This window comes from Lepisma saccharinum, chromosome 3 (genome assembly GCF_977018435.1).
Source record: "Lepisma saccharinum chromosome 3, izLepSacc3.1, whole genome shotgun sequence".
Taxonomy (NCBI): domain Eukaryota; kingdom Metazoa; phylum Arthropoda; class Insecta; order Zygentoma; family Lepismatidae; genus Lepisma; species Lepisma saccharinum.
Window position 1 is genome coordinate 27,625,273 of NC_139231.1, and position 21,856 is coordinate 27,647,128.

General features: G+C 35.0%; 1 protein-coding gene across 8 annotated transcripts in view; it reads right to left on the bottom strand.

Moving 5' to 3' along the window:
- Positions 1–3,275: 3,275 nt before the first annotated feature.
- Positions 3,276–21,856, bottom strand: part of LOC145984945 (poly(A) RNA polymerase gld-2 homolog A-like) — a 69,768-nt gene continuing 51,187 nt past the window's right edge. For all 8 annotated transcript variants that reach the window (XM_083118374.1, XM_083118372.1, XM_083118367.1 and 5 more), the window contains exons 7-11: positions 20,252–20,395; positions 16,228–16,356; positions 9,801–9,981; positions 6,562–6,677; positions 3,276–4,159 (exon numbers count right to left, since the gene is read on the bottom strand). In XM_083118374.1, the coding sequence (XP_082974500.1) occupies positions 4,017–4,159; positions 6,562–6,677; positions 9,801–9,981; positions 16,228–16,356; positions 20,252–20,395 (713 nt within the window). In that variant the 3' untranslated portion in view covers positions 3,276–4,016. The remainder of the gene's footprint in view (positions 4,160–6,561; positions 6,678–9,800; positions 9,982–16,227; positions 16,357–20,251; positions 20,396–21,856) is intronic.

Genomic DNA, 21,856 nt, shown 5'->3' on the forward strand with positions numbered 1-21,856 from the left:
AAATACTCAGAGTGTCTAAACACTTTTATGTTATTATTTTTAATAGCCATTTTCTAGCTTAATAATCAACATGAAGAGCTGCTTGCATCTACCACACGAGGGAGAAATCACTAGAATAAGTCAGATGATTTTTACAGTATTCAAGTGCAGTTTGACAATTGAAATAAATGTACACTTTATACAAAACTGTATCTCATGCCCTTAAATCAACCAATTCATCATGCAATATCTTTCCAAAGTTTCGTATAGAGGATTGAATCAAGTAGCACAGACCTTTACTCCCCTTGGTTCATAGCCAGCTGTATGTTGTCGATACAAAGTTTGTGCTCTAAAATTAGGTTATGCATGATGACATAATAAGAGGATGATGAAAAGGAAGTGGGAGAAATAATCTGAGATTTTCAATAAGGGTGGTATCGTAAAGAACATACATGCCAACAGAACTCACAAATGAGATTAAAATGTCTTGTTCGCTATTTTACACAATTATCTCTACAATGAAAAACAATCTCTTTTCTTGTTTCTTTATTGAACTTTTAACTCAGTCATACACCAAAAATATTTATGTTAAGTATTCATTGACATTGTGTCATACACAATATTATCATTTGTTACATTTCAGAACTTTTCTCAATTGTAACATAATATGTATTACGTAATAGATTTTCTCTTAATGCTATATGTAAATTTAAAGGCTTGTTTATTTCAGCCAATAAAAAATGTCACAAACTTTTATGAAACATTTTACCTAACTCAAATTTTACTCAAAGCAACAAACAATTTACATACATACACATGCATGTGTTACTTAAGTAAGTATGCATAACAATGCATGGAAATGTAGATGCTATGAAAGTTATTTGATGTTCACTATTTTGGCTGAGACCAGAATTTTGTAACTAACAAATTCTTCAGAAAGTAATTTTAATTTTTTCTACGCTCGAAATACTCCTACCAAAGACTGGAGGAATTGTGTATTCACATATGGCCACATTTTCAAGAATACTAGGTTTTTTTTTTAACAAATAGTTTATATATAGAAAATGCACATGCACAAGACACGCAAACATGCATATTCTCTTATGCACGCACACTTTATTTCAAATAATCACCCACACAGCAGTCAACTTATGACAGATTATACAGCATACATACATACATACACCATTCATCCGGCATTTAACTTATATAACACACACATGCCTCACTCTTCCGCCATAAAATAAAAATTCATAATAAAATAATTAACCAAGTCATCGTACGAAAAAAATAGTAGCAATGCAACACATTATCAAACAGTTCATTCCGTTTGTTTTGATCATCTCAATGACATTTGTAGCAAAATGATGGAAAAAATTCTATGAATACTGTTACGAATGATAGTAATGAAAAAATGCTACTGTCATGCAAGAGACCACGTCCACTTTGTTTTTATATCTTATTGTTTCTTGTTTGTTCGCTTCTCATAAAGAGTAGCTTTCATATCGATCTTCACTTTAACTATCACATGACTTTGGCACTGAGTTTAAGTTTTTCTCGCACGTACTAACATCTCCAATGGCGACTCTCAATCTGAACTTCAACAATTTCTTTCGAAATCAGTAAACCTCCATTATAAACTATAACAATTGCAATCTGAGATTAACATGTTTTATCATCTCTGATACTTCTGAAAGACAAAATCAAATTAACTTAATTCATCACGTAGTCCTAAGCTGAACCAAATTTAATACTTTTCCTAAACTTCTGCAACATGAACACATTTTACGGTGTGGAAGTTCAATTTTATTAAATAACCAGATGACAAAAAAATATAGAAAAGTTTAAATACAACAACAAACAACTATTATATTACCTATGCCAGTAATATACAAAGCATTTATCTAACTTTTATTTCCCAAATTTGAAGATTTTTTTTTTATATTTTATTTTTTAATTTTCAAATCATAGCCCATTCCAGCACACAACAATGTTTGAGAGCAATTTGCATCAATTTCAAGCCTGTTGAAATTTTAGGTGAAAATCTCAATTTGTGAAAATAAATAACTTAATAAATAAATAAAACCCCTCAAAATATACATCTTCCTACTTTCCTTTTTTAGCATCAGACTTTTTAATAAGCAAATAAAAAAGGGGGGCAAAGGACAAAATATTCATCAAAATAATAACACACATTGAAGTACCCAAAAAATGAATGAAATTTGAAAATAAGTTACAATCTCGATATTACTGTTAAGGTAACTGAATAGATAAGTTCCTCAAAAAATTCAGATGCTGAAAACACACTCCAAATTTGTTTCACTTACAAATTTTCATCCTATAGTGCATTTTAAAGAAAACTAAAATTTCGACAGATCTATGACGAGGGAAAGAAAAAGATTCCCACAAAATCATATGGTTACATACAACATTCATTTTCCAAAAATACCATAGTACATTTAAATAGTAATAATGATATGTTCATGAGTATTCATTGTTTTAGACATACAGACATCATATACATTGAAATTTCAATAGGGTTCTTTCCAAAATAAATAAAAAAAGTGGAAAAGAAAAATAGTAATTTGCCATATACACTCAACAAGTACGACATGCCTGAAAGCATACTTATTGCTGTACTTTTCTCCACAAGAACAAACATGAGGTACAGTTATATTGTCTACATCAAAAAACGTTCAGTACATTTTTATTGACCTTCTATTGTCTTAGGAAGGAAAACACACACATACAAGAAACCTATGCTCTGAACAATTTTTCTTGACTTGCAATGTCTTCCAGAAACAACTACAAACACTTACAAAACTAAATGACACAAAGTTTTTTTGGTGCTTTTTTGTTTTTAATGCTGTATATACAGTACTTCATTCAACAGATTTTAAGAATGATGTACCCTAAAGAATTTGATTCCATTATTAGATTCGGGGTTTGTTAAAAATGTTTTTTTTTCCTTTCTTTTTATACCTACAAATTTATATGGAATATCAGAAATATATGTACAAAACAATAAAATGACTATGATAATGATACCTACATAGAGAGAGAGATAAAGAGAGACAAACATACATGTCCATTGCCCCACCCCTTCCTGAAAAAAAATTGCAATAAATTTTACATCCTTCCGAATAACAACAAAGATAGAGCACAATACGTAAATACTGACAATTAGCTATTTATTTGTTTCGTCAGCATGTACTGCTGGAAGTCACTATGAGCTATAAATTTATATTGCATGATATGTACAGATTATGTCTAGAAATTACATTACTTTTGTATGAAAAAAAAAAGGAAAAATACAACCAATATACTGCAAACATCATAATTTTTTAAAGTATTTTTCTATCCTCAAAAAAATTAATAACCATACAAAGAAAGCTAAAACTAAAAACCAACTCCTTCCTCAATGTTTAAAAAGTAAAATTGTTTTCATAACCAAATTAATTCAGAGACTGATACATGTTCAAAAATGTTTTTCCTCACAAGAATACATAGTCGTTCACATGCTTCAAAGTGAAATGATACATATGAAAAAACGAAATTTCTTTTAAAGCTTGATCAGGTCAACGTCCATCACAGTCAGTTACCACTTTTTTGTATGACTAGTTAAAGAGACTATTTCCTATTCGAGTTCACCTACTACAAGATCTATCTACATTCACAATCCCTCCTTATCTTTACTCCTCCTCCCACTCACACATTCACACAATCATTCACACGCAAGCACTCATTCAAATACAGGAGAGGTTGTACTGGTCATAACTTTGAGAGATTTTCTCTCCACAGCAAATACTTGGATGTTAATATAATGCAGAAAGCATTGCCAATGTCATTTTTTTGTTTGTTTTTAATCTGGAATGAAGATAGCTGCATTTTCCAAAAAACCCCACGGTATAAAACCAACCTGCAAGAAAAAATCTTACAGAACAATCTGCAGCATATTCTCTTTTCTTGAGAATTATGGCCCCCTTTCCATTGGAAATTTCTCTTCATTCGTGAACTCCAACTTTCACTTCAAAATGCTAATCCTTTTCATCCAAAAATATGCTTTCAAGGTCTCGTGCCTGCTTCAGTTTGTGCCAAGAGGAATGGAACACTGCCTTGACTCTTTCGAACACACCTCTGTCATAGACTGATCTAGCAGTGTTGGTTAGGTCAAATGGCTCTACAATAAAAGTAAACACAGAGTTAGCTCAAACTCTACAAACTCAAATTTAACTCATCACTCGTGTACTGTCACTTCCAGTACACAAAACAAGCCATACAACTTCCTTCTGGATTGTTAGGGTGTCTAGCAAAATAACAAATCCAGAATTCTCAACTTTTTCTTGACCTTTTTTCTCCCAGTTTTTCTTAAACCTATATTTATGCAATCCCTACTTAGGAAAAGTTGGAAATTAGCAATTAAGAAAATAAATACAGTGAAACCTCGATTTTACTATTTTGAGAGGACTGACCTGTAAAAACTTTAAAATGCGGGAAAATGTAAAATCTAGGAAAATTTTATGACATTTTGCTATATGTTGGGACCATTAAGATTGAATGTATTAAAATGCAGGAAAATGTAAGATTGAGGAGTGTAAAATTGGGGTTTCACTGTATATATTTAATGAAAAATCCCTACAAAAAGACCAGTTAAGATGAAAACTGAAGCTCTATTTAACAAGAGAATTAAGACTTGCTTTATCTATTAATGCTTCCTGTTCTGCATTTGGACATTAGTGAGGTTTTGGTACCTGGACTCTCAGCCAGTATAATCTTATGTGGAGCTCATGTTGTTGTCCCTTCGTCCATATTATCTAATCACCATTCATCCACATGTTTACGATTACCCAAAGGGGCAGAAAAGTGAAGTAAAATAAACTAAATCAATCAATCAGTCAATGTGATAGCAAAATTTCTTGGCTTTTATTGACTTCTTGGCCTACTTGATGATTTCTTTACTTTTCTTGACTTTCACGACTGTCTTGACTGGTCGACACCCTGGTTGTAAAATAAAACTGATCACTTGTTCCAGTCACATGGACAAAAAAGGCTGAGAATCTCAGTGAGTGTGCGTCCCAGTGGAGAACACACCCTCCCATTTTGATGAGGATAAAATAAGAATGTTTTCCTCAGAGAAACCAAACCAGTGTTTACATGCACACGTCTTGACACACAGGAAAGTGTTTGCATGCCATAAAAACTGCGATGGACAGCTTTATTTATACAAAAGTCAACACCAAATTTGTGTAATGTAATTGTAAAATTTTACAATTCACTAATTGGTAAAAAAGGTGCATATATCAAGATAGCAGTCAAATACTCTAACGACTAGACCACCACCGAATTGGTAAATCTCATACATATTGTTATTTTATTGGTATCGGCTCACGATACCGATGTTGCCAAAACCAACATTTGTTTCTTTTCAAAGGTTCATTCACCTTTTCCAACTTACCTTTGCCTATGAAGAAAAATGTACATATGTATATATATTGAAGTGTGACTGCATCTATATATAAATTTAGCCTTTGTAGGCCTCCTTCCTTTCATCATATATATATATATATATAATATACACGTATATGTGTAATAACAAAGGTTAGTTACTGAAATTTGAATTATAGAAGTATTGGTTCAAAGTGTTATCGGCTTAGCCCTAGTATCAACCCATACCTAATGTACTTCCTTCAACATATTTAAAGAATTATGAATCCTAAACAATTTGATTGTACAGAAATATACAAGAACTTGGCTGTGGTTGCATTGCCTCCAATTTTTATGTTTATTTTTTCCCCAACAGCTATTGTATCAAATTCGGGTTTATATATATGTGTGTGTGAAAACCCCATATTAATGACAATACAGTCATTGAATTAATAATTACTAAAATATACACTAAAACTCCCATAATTTATACCCCTAATTGGCAGCAAATTGTATTTAGCTAACCAACATAATAACAAATTAAAAGATTTAAATATGGCATGTTGTATTTTAGAAAAAGTATACACTGGAGGAATTTGCATGTTTAGTAATTCCATACGAATGATAAATTTATTCCAGCTAAAACAGTTACACTGATTAAGAGTGCACGAATTTTGTTTTTAGTCAAAAGAAAATTAAATAATAATTTGCAAGTATGTTACACATAAGTTATAAGCAGTGGAACCCTGACTTGATTTTCCTGCAGTATACATTCATTCTTCATATTGCCAATGGAACAAAATGTTGTAAAAAATTTCCCAGATTCTACATTTTTCTGCATTTTAAAGTTTTTGTTTTCACCTTGGTACACTGGAAAGTAAAAATTAATGTTCTATTGTAATTATCAGTCTGAAATGTAAAAATTAATGTTCCATTGTAATTATCAGTAAATGTCAGTAGTGATAATACAATTTCCTCCTAGTTTGCTAGTAATGTGACGTTATATTTAAAAAAATGAAATTTGGCTGATAGAGCATCCTAATGTAAGCAATTCACCAATACTTCTTAGAATTACAATTACATAATATCATACTGATGAATTAAAAAAAACATTCAAGTGATATTTCACTGTCAACCCATTTAATGAAACTCACTAACCTTCAATGCAAAGATATTTCCATTGATGTGGATCATTTTTGAACGAGCGAGCTCTCCTGCATTCTTCAATAGGTAATCTAGATGCCAGGCGAACAGATATAGCATACAGATTGAAACTGAAAAGTGAAGACGTGCCATGTGTAAGTAGATATGAGAAGAAATAAATAGAGAGTAAGTTATTATTAATAATGCTAGATTAAATAATTACGAAGTGAAAAGAGAAAGTATCGGTTTTGAAATATTCTCACCTACTGTTATGCTGAATTAAGCAGGATAGTATATTACATGGAAAGGTTATTATTATTTTAGGATGTTACACAGTATTGAAACACTAAAGAAGAAGGAAGTTGAAAGGTGGATAATTTGCTACAGCTTACTTTCCACCCTCTCTGCCTGAGTGGCTTAGTGTTCACTGGTCAACTCACACTCTCACCACTAACAACTCCATGTTAGTCTTGCCTGGTGTTACAAGTTCAAACAAGGAGTCTACAGGTTTTTCTTTTTTAACGCATGGTGCAACAGCCCATAAGGGCCAGGGCCAACCTACCAACTCTCACATGCCTCAGCAGACGTGTAGGTAAGGGGTGGCATATGGTCAGCACAACCAACAATTAGTCATTATTGTAGGTTTTCTATGACCAGGTTACACTACTCATTCATAGCTCCCCAATTTCCTAACGATGGTGGGTTGCCACCGGTCCCATACACTGGCCAAAGTCTCAAGAGGAGTAGTTGTTACACTTCCCTCCAGGAGACTAGAACCAGCATGCATCCCATAGTCTATAGTTACTAGCAAAAATAATGGATGATGCTAAGTGAAGGTAGGTCCTCCGCCATGGCCATACAGTTTAAAGTGCTGTGCTTTGGACTGACTGCAGGATGGCATGGGTTCGAGTCTGCCTGGTTTCAGTCTTGCCCTGTGTACAGGACCGGTGGCAACCCACCATGGTGAGAAAATTAAGGAGCTGAGAGTGACTAGCGTAATCCGGTCTATGAAATCTCCTACAACAGTTGAGGGTTCGACATGCTGACCCCACGTCACCCCATTAACGGTTGAAGAACTCCACACCTCTAGGTAGAAATGTGGGAGGGATACTGGCAGTCAGGAGATAGGCCAAGGCCTTCCAGGGCTGTTGAGCCGCGGATTATATATAGAGGGAAGAAAAGTTTTAAAGATATTTTAAGTTGCAACAAATTTGATGATGATCTATTAATGTGAAATACAAAGATTTGTGGAAAACGCAAAATTACAATCATTCAAGAAAGGGGGAAGTTGAAAGGGAGAAAGGAATTTACCAATTTATTCAAAGAGAGTCTCAAGAAAACCGAGAAAGGGTTTTAGCATGCAATCTACAATGCTATTTTAAGAAAACATGATAGGATGTGTTTGTGTAAGGAGTGATACATCTGCATATTAAGAGCACTCTGGTTAAGTATCCAGTCTGACGGTTGAGCTTCTGCTAAAACTGTCACAACTGTGCAACTAATCGTACTCAACACCACTATTTGTTAAAAACACTAAAAACACACCCAAACAGTATGATAAAAGTTCTTCCGAGCTTTTGATTCCATCTCGGAATCATCATCAGGGCTGGTCGAGAGGCGACAAAAGGGACACAGTTGAAGTTTCGCTGGTGCTACTCACTACTTGTTGAAGTTCCGCTGGTGTTACTTACTACTTGTTGAAGTTCAGCTGATCTCTCGGAAATGGACACACTGTACATATCAAATTGTTTGTCACCAAACAAATATAATGAATAAACGTGATTTCTTCTTTTAGAATTGAAAATCCAGTTGTCAAATTATTCCAAAGTTTATGCAACTTGGTAACAAGTAGGAAAAATATGGATAAGTTAAGGTAATTGCAAGGTGTGGAAATATAATGTTCAATTTGTGTAAAAGGGGAGTTGTGGGAGAGGTCGAATGTCAAGCCAGAAAGCCTCTGAAGTCAAGTCAAGTCTCATTTTAAGGTTTAATAATTCAATTAAACCAAAAGTGTCGCTCAGCTGGAGCTATGAAGTGATGTGACAAATGGATCAATACACTTCAAATTAGACTTTTGCGAGTGTTTGGTTGGTTTTACGGTCTCTAGCTAATGCTCCGTTTCCTTGCCAACACACCACATCACAGTGTGTAATGAGAAATTACACAAATATACAATAACTCTGTCTCTTTTTTGAGAAAAAAATATTTTATTTTCCTATTGATTTTGGTGACTCAATGGAATCATGATTTCGGTGACTCAATGGAATCATTCACAGAAGGCTAAGGGGCTTTCAATAAATATTATAACAGTTGAGTTATAAGACCAATTTTGACTGTGATCCCATTAGCCAGAAAAGGTCTGGGTACAGTTTTCTGTGATGCATCTGGCATCTTGCTGGTGAAATAGCTCAAACATGGGCACTTCAGCATTTGCAGGAGGCAATCAGAATGAACATATGTCTGGACACTACTTTCAGAGCAATGGAGATGCGAAAACCACTGACTTCAGATGGTATCAAAATCTTGATGCAAAATTTTAATTCATTATACTCCCTAACCACTTATTTCTCTTTCTGATGGTGTTTAATTTTTTTTGGAAAATCCCCATAAAGTTATTCTTTTCATGTGTAATGTAATGCGTTTCATAAAATTAATTATAAATTAATGTACATATGCAGAATCGTTAACACAGAAAGTTTTCATGGTTCTATGTATTTATTAACCATTCTATGCAAAATGGAACACACATGAAACCATTTTCAATCAACAATACACACAAGACCATCAAGCAACACCTTCCTGAATGAATGGTGGTAATGGGAATCACAATTAATAGAACTTTGATAAATCACTTTTGCAGATTAGTAAGTACTTATTTCCAGTATATTAATTTACTACCGCCATTCCTTGGAATAACTTACTGTGTGACCAGATTAGACTAAACTTCATTAAAAATGTTAAAAGAGATATATAGATATTACAAACTTCAATCCCAAAACAAACCTAGAGCTGTTAATGAGGAGGAACATTTGATTATAAAGAGAAAAAATTGTAGGCAAGGCATGTTTAAATATCTGGTAACACTGCTAAGGTAAGCTGATGGATGTCAGATATTCAATTCCTCAGAACTTCAGAAAAATGCAGCTCAGTAACATTTCTAAACCTGGGATCTAAATGATGAAATTTAAAGTGAATTCAAACTCACTTGGCCCACTTAAAGTATAACAAAGACTGAACATATTTACAATACTTACTCAAATTGTTGAGAATAATAGTGCAGGAACCCAAGCAACAATTCCCCCAAGGTCTGGGTGTTTTCTGACGTAACTGGGGGCAGTTCTTCATGCATGTCAATTCCATGGATATCTGATTGAGGCAAGAACTTTCCTTTGTACAGAATATGGAGACAAGGTAAAACTGGTGGAGATACACCACCTGCAAATAATAGAAACAATTTCTAATTAAATCTACGCACAAATTACTTAAAAGCAGAGATCGACTGACATGAAATTTTCAACACTAACAAAGTGCTGATGACACAGTATTTGTAAATACATATTTCTGCTAAACAAATTACAGAATTTTGATACTAAAAATTACCAAATTTGAAGTTCAAGTTGGATATATAAAATTTACATTTTGGAATAATAAACCATGTGGCCCAATAGCCCTTTGAATGTGGGAACTCTTTGGTATTGTTATGATAATTCAAATCTCAAATTTGGTTTCAAAATTTTAAACTTGCCACACACAAAAAAAATTAATCGAAAATCATAACACCCTGTATATTCCTGTTAAGAGAATTCTATTTAACATTCCATATTTTAGATAAGACATAACTTACACCAAATGCCACCATTTCACTAACTAGCTGAAGTCCAGTTCAGGCATGTACTTACTTTCTAAGTTCTTGTCACATCATTCCCACTGGATTTAAACACCAGGTAAATGTTCGAGGATTGTACCATAATTACTAATCACTAAGCAATCAACAGGTGGAGCTAGATCACCAGTTCTGTTAGGGGCTTTTCATATAGCCTCCACGCACAACCAGCAGCATTGTTGTAGCAAATCTCTGAGGCTCAAATTTCAGGGAGACAAGTCAGATGAATGCAACATATGTCCGGGGACTTCCCAATTTCATCACCACCGTCACATTCTTCACTGAATTTGACATGTCTCCCACGAACAGTGTGGTCACTAATATCACTGGTCACAACCTTTTTAAATGCAGAGATCCATCTTACAGCTGTTGAATATGGCAGAACATGAAGACCACATGTCTAATGCCTTAGGTTGGTATGAGGCATAGAAAAGAGTATCCTTGACATTCATAGAGATGTCTATGAATACCAGAATATGCATAGTGATAGAAGGTATTTTGTGTATGCTGATGTGATGGAAACATTGTTGACAATTACCATTATATTAATAATTCATAGAGGCACATATTTTTTTGGTAAATAAAAAAAGCAAAATTTCGGTACAAAAACAGTAAAGCAAAATTTCGGTACAAAAACAGTCAATTTTGGGTTCAAAAGTGGTAAATAAAATTTTGCTGTTATAGCTGTGAAAAAGCAGTACATAAAATTACATTTTGGTTTTAAAAATGTGAATATAACCCAAATTTGATTTAAAAACTGCACTAACTACACAAAATAAACATATCCCTTCTAATAACTAACTCCCTCGCCTTCTTAAACCTGAAGGTTTATGGCTGTAGCAACACAGGCCTTCCATCTGTCCCTATCCTGAGCAAGATCTATATCCCTTCTAATAGCACATTTATGTCATTACAAGAACATTAAGTTTATTCCTGTGTAAAGGGGTCCATATTTGCTTGTCAAATATCCACAGCAGAATTAATCAATTTTCCGTGAATTTCATAACTCTCAGAATAATTCTGACTTTGCAAAGTGTTGCAGTGATAAATAAACTCTAAATTTCGTATTTAAGAGTCTTATTTCACATTTTGCAGTTAATTTCGCATTATTTCGTGACAAAACAGGATAGGAAAATGGACCTCACACCTTTCAGAAACATGAAAAATTAACATTACATTTCGTCAAAAACGAAATATGCATGCCTCTAATAATTCATGATCACTAATTAGGGCAGTCTTCGTCAAACATTTCCCTGAATGAAATTCTTGACAAGTTTTAAGTTATGGCATGGAGGAAGATTCTTTTGGAAAGTTCCTCCCTCATCTACAGAAGTCTGAAGAGATGATACTACTTACCTTTCAAGTACCTCGAGGTTAATTTTTGAGTTCATCTTTCCATCAGTGGGAACAAGACTTCCTGGCCCCCTAAATAGAAAATATCCCTAAAACATTTCAAGGGGGTGTTTTACCAACTGTTGAATATGTTGCTATCTCAATGACTCGTTACTGCTTTGCATCACCACAGCCCTTCTAACAACCTTGAACAATAAAATGGGTTTCATCCGAAAACATGATATCAATTATCGAATACTTATAATTGTTGGCCCATTCCAAACATATTTTTCTTCACTGTGCAGGTTCGTAATGGCTTTTTTAAACACTCTCTCCTTCCAGTTTGTAGCAGTTCAGTTAATGAATCAACATAACCTTGAATAAGTGTGTAGAACCAGACTTGTCTTTCAGAGAAGAAAAACAGAAAGGAGAATATTACTGTACTGTTTCCAAGCATGAGTTTATCTGCTGTAGGTGAAAATTTCTGTTTTTCTGATACTGCTTCCTTTGTACTTGATAATGAAACATGCAGATTCACTGTGATTACTGGCAACTATTTGTATTGTATTTTTCAGAACCAATTCTTGAATCAATTGGTTGACAATTGCTAGGGAACAAACACATTTTCAGCCATAAGTTTTCTGAACAAAGTCAGGGTACAGTAAGTGACAAATATACGAGTATTAGGGCTGAGCCGATAACGATACTGATGTATTGGTATCGGCCGATAATGGGAGTATTGGTAAGTATCGGTTCATATTTTTGCACTGAAACTAGCTGATACCATTGTTTTTGAGTCCCTAGAGGTGCAGCCAAAACCAATTGTACATTTGCATTTCAAAGTTTCGTTCAACTTTTCCAACTTACCTTTGGTTTTGAAAAAGAAAGAAAAATAGTTTTGCATTTGTTAAATGAACCTGTACTTAAGTTTCCGGGAACAGCAAGTGCATGACACAAAGATCTGTACGTAGATAAGACTCGTGGTCAAGTATCTTGCGAATCAAGCATAACATGAAATTATCCCCATAGGGGTTCGCTGCTTCTGTTTAGTTCTCCCCGAAGTCTACCAGGCTTTGTTCGTACAGATGCAGTCTCGAATAGCAATAACCCCAATGAGGTCCCAAAAGTTAATGATGCACCTGTTGGTAATCCTTCCACTTTCTTTGGTGTTTGCGGACATCCCTCTCTTTAGTGACCTCCCGCAGCCCATGAAAGTGCTGGACGTGTCTCAGACATAGTACATAGCATTTTCATGGAAATTCAAATACCTGGGCTAACCCCCGATTTTCCTTTCCAACTTTAGACTTTTCTTTGTCACAACTGGGTTTCAGCAGGCATGTTTCAGCACAAGGAACATGGCAGGGGAATAATTTTCTTTGATAACAGATGACTGCAGTTAGTTTCTGGAAAGTGTAGCGATGGGTTTGGATCTCCTACCACGCCAAGCGATAGAACTATGCATTTAATTTTTCATAGAAATCATTTGCTGAAAGTATATCGAAAGCAAAGTCACTTCTGAATATCACTGTACTGAAGTCAATTGCCTGATATAGAAGCAAGAGACTGGTAAGTTTTCATTCTCCCCTTACATTTTGTTTACTAATTATTATTCTCTTTGTTAAAGGACAAAAAAGAGAAGAGATTGGTTTCACATTACAGCTTTACTGTTAGTTTTAGACATCGTGTCGCCAATTATTCTTGTGTTCACGGATGATTTAATGTTAGTTTGGGAAGAAAGAGTGATCCTTTAGTTTTAGAGGAGGTTGAAGAGGTAAGATCTCATATTTCAACATTGGGGGAGAGGAGGACGACGACCACACGATTGCCTAGCAATTAGCTTACTCAATACGTATTTCTATAATATTTGAAACGTCTGATCGATTGTCACTTTAAAAAAAAAATGTAAAGTTGAAATGCATTGTTGCAACAGAGCATCGTTTGGTGGGTTAGTTTATTCATTGCCCCTCGTCAGAAATGCATATGTATAAAATGTAATAATAATAATTACACAGACACAAACATATAATATATTATATGTATGTATATGTATGTACATGTATATATATAATATAACCTTTGTTATTTTACATTTGGAATTATACAAGTACCGGTATTGGCATCGGTATCGGTGGGTTTCAATGAGAGTATCGGCATAGTTATCGGTATCCTTTCAAAGTGGTATCGACTCAGCCCTAATGAGTACAGATATTATGCCCGCTTTATTGACAAAAAATGGCAGGAATTCGCCATCATGGAAAGAAACAGGTTGTGAAAATCAAAAGAAACACATGGAGAGCAATATTGAGTGATGACATGAAATGTCCGCTGTCATGAATACAGAGTTCTGAGCAAATCAGTAAGGTGTATAACCACCTCGGGCACCAATGCATGCTGCACATCTGTTTGCCATGCTGTCCATGAGTTCCAAGGGTATGTTGTCCCATTATTCCCTTAGGGCAGTTTTCAGGTCCTGAAGGGTCAGATCTGGTGGATTCCTCTGTGCAACTCATCCTCCGAGAACATCCCAGGCATGCTCGATCGGACAGATCCGGGGAATATGGTAGTCAGTCCATGCGGTAGATATTCTCACGCTCCAGTGTCTCTAAACTTGGGCGGTTCTGTGTGGACGTGGATTGTCATCCATGAACACAAAATCAGGGCCCACTGCACCATGGAAAAGATGAAGATATCCTGTCAGGATCTCATTACAATACTGTTCTCCAGTGACGGATCCAGCTGCAAAGATGTGCTGTGGTGTTCGTCCATTTTTCATGATGCCTGTCCATACCATAACACTAGGACCACCATACCTATCACATTCACGGATGTTCGGTGAATGGTAACATGTTCCTCATTCTCGCCTCACCAATTGATGACCAGAATCACTGGATACACAGAACTGTGACTCATCTGAGAACATGAAATTGGACCAGTTCCCTTCCTCCCAGTCACGATGTGTCCTACACCACTGTATTCTGGCACGGTGGTGGATGGAGGATAGTGGGACACACTTAACGGGCTTCCGAGCATACAAGCCGACACTATTGATTCGTCGTGAAATTGTTCAGGGGGAACACACAAACACCTGATGCCCCGGCAAACTCACCAGCAATTTGCACAGGAGTGGCATGTCTATTCCTTCTGGCCAACTGGCCAACTCCTACTACGACCTCCACTATGCACACGTGCAGCTGTTCCTCTGGTAGCGGCGGCTATCTTCAGTCGGGAAAAACACCTTTTGCTACTCACATCACACATGCAACCTCTGTGACACTTTGACCTGCCTCAAAGACGACTGACAGCTCTTCCACAATCATAATCACTGAGATGAACCCTTTTCGTCATTTTCCAACTGACTAATCAGTTTGCACTACAGTATTGCACTCATAGCAGTGGCTATCGTGCTTGACCCGTGTCTCTTGGGTGCAACCTTCTGACTCAGTCTGGTGTTTGTCCTTGATCAGGAACCTCACATAGCCAGGTTGCCTCTCCTCTTGGACGCAATTCATCCCTAGTGCCCTCTACTGATATATTTATGCCGCTACACAGCCACGTTCTCAAAAGTTATGGCTGAAAATGTGTTTGTTTCCTTGCAATTGTCAACCAGTGTATAAGTGCAACAATCTTTCCTTTCTTCCTTGGAGAGAGATCCATAATTTAAAAAAAAACAACACAAAATACAAAAAAACATCCTGTAGCTCACAAACATACGTTCTGGTTCCGAAGCAACAGGCTCTAGCTCACAACTATTCTGCCACCACAAGGGGTAGGTATCATCCAGTTAAAATAAGTGTACCCATTCAAAATCAACAAGGTAGTTACATAAATGTGCCTTAAATTGAACTGTGTGTGTAAAAAATTAGACTTGTCCCAATTAATTTGCACAATAATGTATTTATAAAAATATCAGGTTGGAATCTGCAATTTAATGACAAACTGACACACTAATATAGTACCAATTATCAATCCCACAGGTCCTAAGTTCGATACTCAGCACTCTTGATTCCATTTTGCATTCTAAACTGTAGGTCCAATTTAGATCACCTTACACAAGCATGCCTGTTTATACTAAAAATAATATATTGTTTATAAAGCCATCTACAAACTATATATATATATATAAAAAAGTGAAAGAGGAGAGAGGAAACACTCACCGGACAAAGAAAAAATTCAAATTTTCGTGATGGTATATCACATCTTCAGGAGTAGAGAGACGTTGTATATTATAATGTATATATGTATATTATAATGTGTGTGTGTGTATATATATATATATATATATATATATATATATATATATATATATATATATATATATATACACACACACACACACATTATTAATAAAAATGTGATGCTGGGGGTGAAAAGGCTACGTTTTATGTTTTTTTTTTTAAAAAAAAAACCTCTAACACTCACAAGCAGCAGCAGATATTTTGATGACAAATACAGAAACCAATACTCACATTGCAAATAATGAATAACCATCAGGACAAGAGAGTAGCTTGAGATTGTCATGTTTTTGGCATCATTTATATTATGTGCATGTGCCCACAATTTGATGATAAGAACTAATGGCCGCACCCTCCAATCCACTGAAATGAACAAACAGAATAGTGCAAGAATTTAGGTAATTAAATTTAGTATCTATTCTTGCATTGTAAAAGTGTAAAGTGTCTGCCATAACATTATAATGAATAATATGTCATGACCACCTTCCTGAAAAGCACAAACAGAATCACAAATTTACAAAGTATGTTTTTACACACTAATCATTGATAGAAAGGTTTAGATATGCAGTGGAAACTCGATTTTACGTCTTTCAGGGGACCAGTTGAAACAAATTTAAAATGTGGGAAAATGTAAAATTGAGGAAAATTTTACAACATTTTGTTATGTAGTTACAATGAAGAGTGAATGTATAATGCAGGTAAATATAAAATCTGGGAATGTAAAATTGAAGTTCCACTGTATAGCAATTAATATGAATGTCAAAAAATGAATAAAGTCAACCAACAGACTGTTTTTCTAACACAGAAGAGAAACTGGATATATGTCTACATGTGAGTACAGGAAATATAATCTCTTACAAAACATTAAACTCTCTAGTAAGAATGGACTGGCATGTTTTGTTTGTTTTTTGCTGATACCGATAAGGTATTACGAACTTGAATAGTTTATTCAAGTCAAGAAAAAACACAGCATGTGCATGTGACAAAATCACGAGTAAATGGCAGAATTTTGCATTGTCAGAGGCTCATTACAGAAATATTAGATCGACAAAATTATTGGTAATGTTACTGATAAGCAGAGGCAGGTATTTATGAGAGATCTCAATATTCACATGATAAACACTGGATTCCACTTAATATTTACAAACTAGGATGTTTTAACTAATAATCAGCTGATGCGTAACAATTGTTGAATGGGATCCTAAATGCAAAATGTGAACACAATTGCAAGTTATCAAGAATATTTCATTTGATGGTGAATTTCATATGCTGAAAGTTTTTCTTCTATGTTATCGATTAAGGTATGTGGACAAAAGGCAACTTTTAAATAAAGTTTTCTGCAAAGTAAGGAAGCTAAATTTCTGTAATTTATTTTAAATTGGTTTGATCCAGACTTGGCTCCTTCAACAATCACCAATCATGCTGGAGTGAAAGATATGCTGATTCAGATTCCTTCCTTTAAATACTTGTGAAGAAACTACTTTGTTGTCTAACATTCATAAATGCCTTCAAAAAACAAACTGAAAGAGTAAGAATGTACTGTATTCATGCACCTATAATGCACTTGCATGTATAATGCACACCTGGTTTATGATGGGGGGAAAGCAACAATCAATTATATCTCATATATCGGGTGGTCAATTTATAATGATAGTATGGAATATTGCATGCAGAATGCATCCAATCGAAAAATTGCACAGAATAAAAGTTTGATACTATTGAGGGGGTAAGTCAATGCCGCAAAAATTTTGTCGTCACCACCCACCCCTTAGGGGGGGTGGGGGTAAATGTAAAATTTCAAATGGAACACCCCCATTCATTTTACATATTTGGATTCCGTGTTGAAAAAGAAGTATTTTTTGTTCGAAAAATTTTGTAAAAAAATTGCAAACTTCGAACATTTATAAACATTTGGTAGTTTCAGATTCATTTTGTTCCCTTCATGTAATAACAGTTTTGGTTTCCGTTGAGAACATTGCATAAATGAATTTTATTCAAAAAATGTGTGCAAAGAATTCGGCAAAAGAAAATTGTTTGCAATTTATGTTTTTGTGTACCAATAAATAATATTAATTTGTTCCAACTCTTTGGTTTCAAGGAACAATTTCATATGAAAAACAAAATTAAGTATGTTACTACAAATTAGTTATCATTTGAGGTACACAAATAAATGTTTAAGGGAGCAAATGTTCAAAATGATGACCATTCTCTTCAATGCATTTCAAAACACAGTGTCTGAAGCTCCACACAGTTCGTCCCAAAATGTCAGGAGTGATAGAGGCACAAGAATCAATAATTCGTTGCCTCATGTTTTCTGGCGTATTTGGAATTTCGTGGTAGCACTTTTCTTTAAGTAGTCCCCAAAGGTAGAAATCAGGCGACGTGAGATTGGATGAACGAGCTGGCCAAGACACGGGTCCTCCACGTCTCATCCATCGACCAGGAAACTTTGCGTTCAACATGGCTCGAGCCTGAATGGAGTAGTGAGTAGTGTTGTTACACAAAAACATAAATTGCAAACAATTTTCTTTTGCCGAATTCTTTGCACACATTTTTTTAAATAAAATTTGTTTATGCAAAGTTCTCAATGGAAACCAAAACTGTTATTACATTAAGGGAACAAAATGAATCTGAAACTACCAAATGTTTATAAATGTTCGAAGTTTGCAATTTTTTTACAAAATTTTTCGAACAAAAAATACTTCTTTTTCAACACGGAATCCAAATATGTAAAACAAATGGGCGTGTTCCATTTGAAATTTCACATTTACCCCCCAGCCCCCTAAGGGGTGGGTGGTGGCGACGAAATTTTTGCGGCATTGACTTACCCCCTCAATAGTATCAAACTTTTCTTCTGTGCAATTTTTCGATTGGATGCATTCTGCATGCGATATTCCATACTATCATTATAAATGGACCACCCAGTATAATGCACAGTACAATTCAGGTTCAAGTCGTCAATACCTGTTGCTATGTGGACCAAGATAATATTGTCTTGTGTACACACTGAGTCACCAACCCACGCCACCTGCACCCTCTCCCTCCACTGTGTTTAACATCTCAAAACTTTCACTTCTGCAACTGCCTTGTTTATTCTTTAGTAGAAGAAAGTGAGATCACAATTATGTTATGGATTTGCAGCGCTCTGGAAGTTATTTCCTATTATTTCTCGCCCAACAAATACCCTTCACACAACACATCCAGTGTGACAGGATGTACATGCTCAAATTCTGCTTTTCTCCAGGTCGCAAAATTTCACAAGTATAGTGTTTTTTTAAAAAAATATTATTACTAATGAAATCCAACCTGGTAATTTGTATTTGCACCTGTTGATATAATGTGTTACATGCAGTGACATGGTAAAAACATGAGTGCTTTTAATGTTGGCTGTCCAAATTATTCTGTGCATAATATGCACATTTTTGGGGCAAAAAATTTGAAAAAACGTGTGCATTATACATGAGTAAATATGGTATATATTGTAGAAGATTTAATGCTTCTAAAACACAAAATTTGAGGGTTTGCCAAAATGTACAGACTGTGAAAGATTTTTTTTTGGAAGATATAATTTGATTGCAACAGATAAGTGCCTTGGGATGCCAGGGAAGAAAAAAAACACTGAAATGTGTGCAATGCTGCAGATTGGGGATGTAATTTACCAAACAACAAAAAAAAAGTTCTGTATCAACTTCATCTGCAGTATGAACATAAACACAAACAATATTGGCAGAAATAAGAGTGTTAATTTATAGCTGTGATTATTGTCAACTGTCATCGTAATATATTTTAAGTAGTGCAGGCAATCATTCTTTCATTCAATACAACACCTTTACCAGATGTATTGAATCTTTAATACTAATTATTGTATTAGTGATTGAAAATATTGTTTATTGATTGTAATGTTCATATGAGTAAATACATCAATTGTAGAAGAATTCTATTTTTAGCAATTCCAATCAATCTCTTCCAGGAGTGTACAACAATCTCTGATGGCAGCAATATTAAAAACACAAGTAGTAAAATTATGAATACCTGCCTTTGTTAATAAGCCAACACAATGACATACTAACATAAGCCGACAATGATAAGTGTGTCTACTTAAGGTAGCCCATCCCAAATAAGCAGCAATAATGTGATGTATGCATATTTGACAGTTGCATCACATTCAAATTGCAGATAGTCACATACGTATTGAAAGCAAAATGCTACAGTTTATCATTCATGATAGATAATTTCACATTTTGATGCCCATACTTACTTTGTGAATAGCAATACAGAAGATGTGTGTTGCGAATTCCAACTGCATTATTGCAATTTAGGTCCACCTCCAAATATCTCTCAGAATCATGGAACTTCAAAATAGGCACTTTTGCTTGGATCAGTTCAGGTTTCGTGACGAAGTCTGCAAATAGGTAATTAATAAAGACCATACTTCCTCCCTATTACTGTGACCACCTTAGACATATTTGCTAACAGAAGCACAGAGCATGATGCTTATTATATTTTTCAGGAGCATGTGAATATGGTTTAAAATAGGAATGAACCAATATTATATTTTCCCTGATACTGATATAGTATCAGCATAAAAATTTGCTAATACAGGAAAACCTCGTTAATACGATATTGTTTAATACAAAGTACCCTTTAATCTGAAGTTCTTCCCATCCCCCAGCAGATAAGATAGGATTTTTAATGTATTTCGGTACGGATAAATCGAAATACGGATAATTTTTAATACGAAGCTGTTTACAAGATGCTTTGGCAAAACTGGTTTCGCTTAATTCGAAGTAGACACCTGCGTAAGTAGACAAGAGAAGATCGAATTATCTTGACAGTTAGTCCTGTAACAGACAATGCTCTAGTAAACCCATATAAAATCCAACGTTCATTCTGTTCGATATCTCCCGACTTTTCCTGGTGCCTGTGTGATTGCTGTAAAGATTCTTCGACTTTTGCTTGCAATAAATGAGAGATTGTTTTCCTTTCCGTAGGTCTCAGTGCAAATGGGTTTCTCATGAACCAGAATTGTAAGAATTTCATGGAAGAGCAACGTGTGTGCACAATTAAAATAAAAGAAGTTTTTTTTTTCCAATTTTTTTTGGTGAAAACTTTTCATGTTCACACGTGCATCCTGTGCATAACAGGTTGCATAACTATACAGGATAAATGGTGTTACAGTCTCCTACAGTCCCGCAGAATTAACTTGAGAGATATGGCCGCTCTGTGAGTGATGCAACTGTGCTCGAATTGGCTAGAGCGGGGGACTTCCCGCTGTAACGGGCCAATGGAAACTCTAATGTTCGGGCACGCGAAATGTTACCAACTGTTGAAAGGACTTACGTGCAGTGACTGGTGAAACAAGCGAAGCAGTAGTGCATAGAGCCTCGGTGTTTTCAAATTACGGATTAAAGGTAAAAGAATAAACTGTTTATCCATTTATTGTGTAAAATACTTATAATGCTTATAATTTTCTTAGCATGTCCTCTTAATACAGTGATATTTCCGTTACACAATGTAATTATTTTTCAAATCTCCCATCTCCCGTTGTCAGCTGATTGCCCGTGATTCCGTGAGAGTCAAGCGTTCACTGTAGGTTGGTACTCCTGCAGTGGCGCCGGCAGCTGGCAGCCATTTGTCTGAAGTTAATTCTGCCAGACTGTAGGAATCTTTGTGTCTGCATTAAACTCCATGCCCTCATTTTGTGTAACATTTTTTAGAATTTCTTTAAAACTTACAATATTATTATACAGTACATACAAAGCTTATTTTGTAAGCTATTACCAAGTATAAAACATCAGTTGTGGGGGTAATTCACTTACACGTAAAAAACAGGCGCCATCTTGAAAAGTTTGGATAACTCGAA